The 7,671-nt window shown below is 34.3% G+C and overlaps 1 protein-coding gene across 1 annotated transcript in view; it reads left to right on the top strand.

The window, feature by feature from the left end:
• The window catches only part of SPATA48 (spermatogenesis associated 48), a 94,556-nt gene that overhangs the window by 28,175 nt on the left and 58,710 nt on the right, over positions 1 to 7,671 (top strand). Inside the window, exon 3 of the mRNA XM_004708168.3 lies at positions 7,128 to 7,204. Within this exon, the coding sequence (XP_004708225.3) occupies positions 7,128 to 7,204 (77 nt within the window). The remainder of the gene's footprint in view (positions 1 to 7,127; positions 7,205 to 7,671) is intronic.

Raw genomic sequence — 7,671 nt, 5'->3', positions numbered from 1 at the left:
GATTGTGATAAGAGACTTAAGAGCCCCCAATAAAAGTATTTAATAACAAAAAATGAAGAAGCTGGGAGTGGTAAGCAACTCAGCCAAATATTTGACCTTGAACAGGGTGGTCCTGGGCTTGGCTGCTCTCTTCAGGAGAGTGTTCAGTAACTGTCCCTGCCACCAGGGAGGAGGGACACTATGAGTCATAGTGATGCCTTTATCTCCTGCTCCTCTTCTCCCCTACCTGTGGACTCACCTGCACTTTGATGAATCTGGATTTTTGAAATCTCAATCTGTGCCTATTTTTATGTGTTGTTCTGTGGGTTAGTCACCAGGGTAGAAATAGGAGGAGAGTCTAACCATTTTGCTCTTCTTCTGATGACGAAGTTTTTTGATAAAAATTTCGTTTTTGGGGTTTTTTTTGTTTGTTTGGTTTTTTAAATATTTAGTTTTTATAGGATCCTAGTTACCCATCCTGTCTTCTACTACCCATGTACTTGTAATTGTTTTTGATAATCTATTATTTTGAAAGAACAAATAGATCCCCATTTCATATCCATGTTTTCTTCTAATACCTTTAGAACTTTCGTTTTAACATTTAGGTCCTTTATCCACTTGAATTAGTGTTTTTGTTTCATTTTGTTTTTCTGGTATGGCATGAAGTATGAGTCCTTTTTTTCTGTATTTGGAAATCTGATTTTCAACATTTGTTAAATAAATGGCTTCTTCTCCATTTAATGGATTTAGTGGCCTATAAAAAATCAGTTGTCCATAAAAGCATGAACATATTTCTGAGTTTTCAATTCTATTCCATTGGTCTATGTGTCTCTACCACTGAACCAGTCAATACAATACTATTTTCTTTAGTGTAATTATATAGTATGTTTTGAAATCAGGGACTATTAGATATCCTATGTATTATTTCTCAAAATGGCTTTGTTATTCAGAGCTTCTTCCCTTTCTGTATAATATTGAAAATTAGGGTTTTTCTCCATTTCAATAAAGAATCCTGTTGGAATTTTTATTGGAATCGCATTGAATCAGTAGGTTGCATTGGGTAGTGTTGAAATTTTCATATTAGTTTTTCTAATCCACTTCCATGGTTTTATTTTAGTCTCTTGTGGCAGTATATTGGTGTTCATTACACAATTCCTTTACATTCCTTGTATATATTTAGGTATTTTCTTTTTTCTTTTCAGTTGCTATGATAAATACTATTGTTTTTTAAATTTCCTTTCTTGATTTCCCCTTGTTGGTGTCTAGAAACCCAGCAGAGTTTTGCATGTTGATCTTGTATGCTGCAACTTTGATGATGTTTGCTACTAGTTCCAGCAGCTGTCTTGTGAATTCCTGAGCTTTTCTACGTGTAAGACCATGTATCTATACGTAGAGGTCATTTTAATACTTTTTTTCCAGTGAATACGCTTTTACTTTTCACTTGCCTTACTGCTCTTGTTAAGGCAATACTAAATGGAATTGTTGTAAGTGAGCATCCTTATCTTCTATTTTTATTCCCATCTCAAGAAAAGATTCTTAATCTTTCTCCATGGAGCATAATCCTAGTAGTTGAAGTTTTATAGATGTCCTTAACAATGTTAAGGAATTTATCCTGTGTTCATTTTGCTGACTGACTTGGTTTTTTGTGTGTTTTTTTTACTGACTTGTTTTAAAGAAATGTCTGTTCTGCATCAATTGGTATGATCTCGTGATTTTTTTTTGTTTTATTAATATGGTATATTACATAGATTGATTCTCTAATATTGAACCATCATTGAAATAAATCCTACTCGGTGAAGGTTTATAATTCTCTTAGCATGTTGTTCACTTTTATTCACTTGAATTGTTACATCAAAATTCATGAGAGATATTAGTCAGTAGTACTGTATTTTATACAAATAACACATGGTACATTTTTTATAACTGTCCTTATGTATCAGTTTCCTGTGCATACTAAATGTTCTATACACATATGTATCTTATTTTTGTGGGCATGTTATATATGAAAATACAGTATTTTTGTGATATCTTTATCTTATTTTGATATCAGGGTAATTCTGGATTTGTGGAATGAATTATGCAGTAATCCTTTATTTTCTGTGTTTTGGAAGAGTTTGAGTAAAATTGGTCTTTATTTTTCTGTAAATGTTTGGTAAAGTTCCCAAGTGAAGCTTTCTGGTTCTTATTTGGGAGTGTAGTGGGCTATATTTAGTGACTAGTTAAACTTATTCTCCTGTAATCTGTCTAATGGGTCTGATGAGTTTCTCCCCTCTTATTTACATTAGTTTGAGTAGGTTAGAAGTTTCTACAAACTTGCACTTTAATATACGTTTACCAGTTTGTTGCAATACAGTTATTTATGATAGTCTGATATGGAGTCTTTATTTCAATTATATCTATTGTAATGTCCCACATTTCTTTTTGTATTTGATCATTTGCAACCACTTTTGCATTTGTTAGTTTAAACAGTGGTTTATTTCTTTTATTGACATTTTCAAAGAACCTACCAAATTAACTTTATTATTAGATTCAATTGGTGTTTTTATTCTATTTCACCTATTCCTGTTCTGAATTTATTTCCTTTCTTCTGTTGCATTTGGAGTTCTGCTCTTCATCTTCTATTTCCTCAAGTTGTAGAATTGCTATTGATCCTCATTCATTCTTTTTTTTAATGTACACCTTATTGCTATACATTTTTCTCTGAGCATTACTTTTGCTACATGTCATGGATTTTGACATGTTGGATTTCATTACCATTTTAGTGTGGATAGATTTAGATTCCTCTCTTGGTTTCTTCAAAATGTCATTGATAGATTTGTTGTTATTGTTGTTGTTGTTTAATATTAAGTTCTTGAATTCCTATACATTTGTTTTACTTTTTCTCTCTAATTCCATTCCATTTGTTCAGAAAAAAAGATGCTTTGCGTGATTTCAATATTTTACAATTTGTTGAGGCATCCTTTGTATCCTAAATATAATCTATTCTAGAAAATGGTCCATGTGCTTTGGAGAATATACAAGAGGGTATATAATTTTTTCCCAAAGCTATGTAGTTAAAATTTTTTACAAAACAAACTTTTCACCTTCAATGTAGTATTGCTTTCCACTCATCTGTTCTGTCTTCCACTGTGAGTGCTTCCTTTGCTATATCTGATAGTCCGTGTGTGCTCTGCATTAGGGACCTTAGGTTTGTGCAATTTTTTTTGTTGTTGTTGATCATTCTGATAACTTTGGGTTTTACACTTAGGTCTCTGATCCATCATGAGTTCACTTTTGTGCACAGGATGAGCTATGGGTCCTGTCTCATTCTTCTGCAAATGCATATTCAGTTTTTCCAGTATAATTTGTTGAAGAGGGCATCCCCTTATTTAATGCTTCTTGGTCCTTGGTCAACAATAAGTTGTCTGTAGGCAATGGTTTTATTTCTGGGTTTTCTGTCCTATTCCACGGGTCGATGTATTTATCATTATACCAATACCAGGCTGTTTAGACAACGGAGGCTGTGTTGTAGGTTTTGAGGTCAGGTAGTGCAAGAGCACCTACTTTGTTCTTCTTTGGGGAATTTCTTTTCTTATCCTGGGCTTCTTCCTGCTATATATGAAGTTAATAATTTGTTTTTCTATTTCATTACATAATGATGTTGGGATTTTTATCAAGGTTGCATTGAATTTGTAAGTAAGTAAGTAATATTGATATTTTCACAATATTGAGTCTTCCTTTCCACAAAAACATGATATTCTTCCATTAGTGTAGGTCTCTTTTGATTTCTTGTACTAATGTTCTGGAGTTTTCTTTGTACAGGTCTTTTGTTTCTTTGGTTAGGTTTATTCCTAATTATGTCAAATCTGTGACTATTGTGAATGTTATTAGTGCTTTCTTGATGTCTTTTTTGGAACTCTTTCACTGCTATATAGGAGTACAATTGAGTTCTGCTTGTTAATTTTGTATCCTTTTCCATTACTCAACTCCATAATTGCTTCCAACAATCTTATTATAGCAAACTCAGGGTTCTGTATAAATAAAAGTATATTTACCTTATTTTGCAATAGTGACAGTTTCATTTCTTTGATCAGTTGTACACCCTTAATATCTTGTTTTTGTCTTATAGTTCTGGACAGAATTTCCAGCACAATGTTGAATGACAGTGACAATAATGGGTATCCTTGCCTCGTTCCCATTTTTAATCAGAATGATTTCACTTTTCCACAATTAAGTGTATTATTAACCATGAGTTTTTCATATATGACATTTATTATGTTAAGGAATTTCATTTTTATTCCTACCCCCCAAAGAATGACAGACAATGATATTATGCAACAAAAACTTCAAAGCACAATGATTAAGCATGTTTTAAAATATAAAGGAACTCAGTCAGCTCAACCCACTCCCCTCAAGTTGATTTCAACTAATAGTGACCGTATAAGACAAAGTAGAACTTTCTTCTGTGGGTTTCTGAGATTGTAAGTCTTATGAGAATAGAAATCCCCATATTTATCCTGTGGACCAGCTGATTTTGAACTGAGGCCTTTGTAACTAACACTTGAATATGTGACATAATGGAAAACAGTGGAAAGAAAATAAAAAGAAATTCAGGAAGCCAGCACAAGAACAGAGCAAAAACTTCAATTTAAAAAGAAAATCAAAAGGAATATTTCTTTATTTTTATTTGAAATTCTGGAGACCTTGGACCCAGGAGCTCAGAACCATAGTCTCTGTTCAATTGGTGTAACATAGTCCACAAAAGCAATGCTTCACATACTGCTTTGGTAAGTAGCTACTGGTGTCTGAAAGCTTAAGCAAGTGTGTAAGGTGAAACTACCATCTCTCCTCTTTGGGAGAAAAGATGAATAAAGAATATAAAAAATTCATGGAAACAATTAATCTAGAGGATGAATGCACCAGGTGGATCTCAGCCTCCATGACTTTGATGCTAGAAGAACCAGCTAGTACCTGGTTAGCATCTCAGATAAAAGATCAAAATAGAGGGTCCTGGAGAAGAGGGAGAAAACTATGGAGCATAAGTGAAAATCATGAAAAGACAAGGCTTAAATGATCATATATACATTTGTTGAACCCCAGACTATGGCCCTTAGTCACCTTTCAAGTTTGTGAAAGATCTTACCACTCCCCTCCCCCCAGCTGATTGCTCAATTTTTAGCCAAACAATAGACAAATCTGTAGTAGAAACAATAAAATAACATGAGAGAAGCACATACTCCTTAGAATAATCAGCCATTTGACATAAAAAGTCAATATTTACCCAAGGATACTGTTCAGAGGGTTAGGAAAGGAAAATGAATGTAAATGGAAGCACAGGAAGTAAGTAGGATAAATGATATTACATTGTAGGGAATATGCTCAAGGATATGAAATAAAATGTGTGTATATATATATTATTGAATGACAAACTTACTTTTCTATACATCTTCCAACACAATTTTTTTTTAAAAATTAGAAATTATGATGTGTAATAGTGAATGATGTTAGTGAATACTTACAAGAAAGAATGCAAAAATAGAATTGAAAAGGCAGGAGACAGGACCAGAAAAATGGAAGACAGTGGTTTATTTTTTAATTGCATTATCAAGAGCAAAAAAATATAAAAGCAGGAGGAGAAGGATAAAGAAGAGCAAGAGAAGGGGAATGAAGAAGAAGAAAATGAACAAATCCTAAGGGATGTGTCAAAAACCATCAAGAGAAATATATTACACAAGTTCCAGAAGGAGAAAAAAGAAAACTCCAAACTGCCTTTTGATGTAAATAATGGCAGAAAACAAGGTGAGCACCAAAACCACCCGCTGCTCCAAGTCAAACTTTACTCATAGAAACCCTCCAGGACAGGATAGAATTGCTCTTCAGATTTCAAAGGCTGTAAATCTTTACACGAGCAGGAAGTCTCATATTTATTCTATGGAGCACGTGGTGGTTTTGTTGCTGACCTTGTGGTTAGTAGTCCAATGCATAACCCACAACTTCGCCAGTAATAGTAATGATAACAATTAAATAATTTGAAAGAAAGGAAGTGGCATATATTTAAGGGATAATGATCTGTGTTGTTAGAAAACAAAACAATACGTTTTTAAGATTTTAATTGCATGATGCTGTGGCAAGTTGGGTTCTCTGGGGAAGCAAAATCAGTGGTACTAGTATAGGTATATACACAAAAAAAGAGATTTATAACAAGATACGGCTTAACATTGTAGAAGGAAGTACGTCCAGTTCAGTTCTATTCCTTAGGTCAGATGTAAACTGAAGGCTTCTCCTGGCTCTTGTAGCTGCTGAAGCTGATGAACAGGAAACAAGATGATGAAGGAGGAGAGCCACAGGCTGGTGGATGCAGGGGTAAATGAATCCGAGGTCAGCCAAAAGAATACGAGGATGGCAGTGTACTGATAGCTCCCAGAATTTGCAGGCAACAAAACAGGAGATCAATAACCAGACACAGGATCCAGATCCAACAAAAGGCGAAGGGGGCAGAGCACTTAGCTTTGTTCTGGGTCTCTCTCAAGGGGCCATACCCCCAATGAGGTATTATCAGGTTTAGGCATGATTGATAGGTTGACCTCTGCCCCTACCTTCTCCCAGGAGTGTCTAGTTGACATAAACTCTTAGCATGGAGCCCTGCTGCTGAACCCTTACCATGGAGCCTTGGTGCTACTATAGTGATTATGTGCCAGGGTGCAATCTACGTGGCCAGCTGTTCTAAACCACCAGATCCATTGAGAACGACTGAGCTTTCTACTGCCATAAATAGTTACAGTCTCAGAAACTCACAATGAGTCAGCATTGATTCAATGACAGTGAGAGTGAGATCACAATGTTAAGAACAATTGCTTGCCAATATTTAAAATTCCAGAGCCTTCTCATAAAGAAACACTGCATTCCCATTAACCTTAATATACATTTTAGGAATTTTAATTTAATCACTAACATAATGTAAATAAAATGTGAAATTTCAAAACAATATAGTAGAGAGCAGGAAAACGTTAAATCTTATCAATCACATAGGTGCTATGAAAGATGAAAATGGAGAAAGAAAGAAAGGAAGAAAAAATGAAAGAAAGAAAACATGGTAAATAGAAAATAATAGCAATTTCCATTTATATCTGGTTTCTTCTAACTTATTATTCTTGGCTTTTTCCTTATAGAAGGACGGTGAGTCACTTACTCAACCCAACAACAAATCCAATGAAAAGGATTCGTTTTATAAGTCTTCTACACAAAAGTAAGCATTTCCCCAATCAAATTTTTATTTATAATATATTCAGTTATCTTTAATGACTATATTCTTTGTTTTTTATAATATCCTTGATCCTCTCAATAAGGAAGGGAACATCAAACATATTTTTGATTAGGCTATATTGATAGCTATAAGGAAAAGGTCACAGAAAACTCAGAAAACTAAAACCAATACAGAGAAAACATGATCAAAGAAAGAGAAAGAAAGAAAAGTAGAGTATCATAGGAAAGAATAGCAGAGACATGCTCCACAGGCTTCCTGGCTGAATACGTCTGAGAAGGTAGTGGGTCCTATATGTCTTTTCATTTACAAATCCGACCAAAAGAGAAGTCCTCTGCTCCCTGGAAGCTATAAACACAACTTAAAATCTAAGTACATCAACATTTCTTAAAGTTGGAGATCAGCAATGTCTGCTGACTCCCCTTCACCTGCTGCACCCTCTGTGCATGCCT

This window comes from Echinops telfairi, unplaced genomic scaffold (genome assembly GCF_000313985.2).
Source record: "Echinops telfairi isolate 266 unplaced genomic scaffold, ASM31398v2 ScPeMD7_7;HRSCAF=31, whole genome shotgun sequence".
NCBI classification, from domain to species: domain Eukaryota; kingdom Metazoa; phylum Chordata; class Mammalia; order Afrosoricida; family Tenrecidae; genus Echinops; species Echinops telfairi.
Note: the sequence above shows the minus strand (reverse complement) of the source record. Positions and strands in the feature narration are given on the sequence as shown.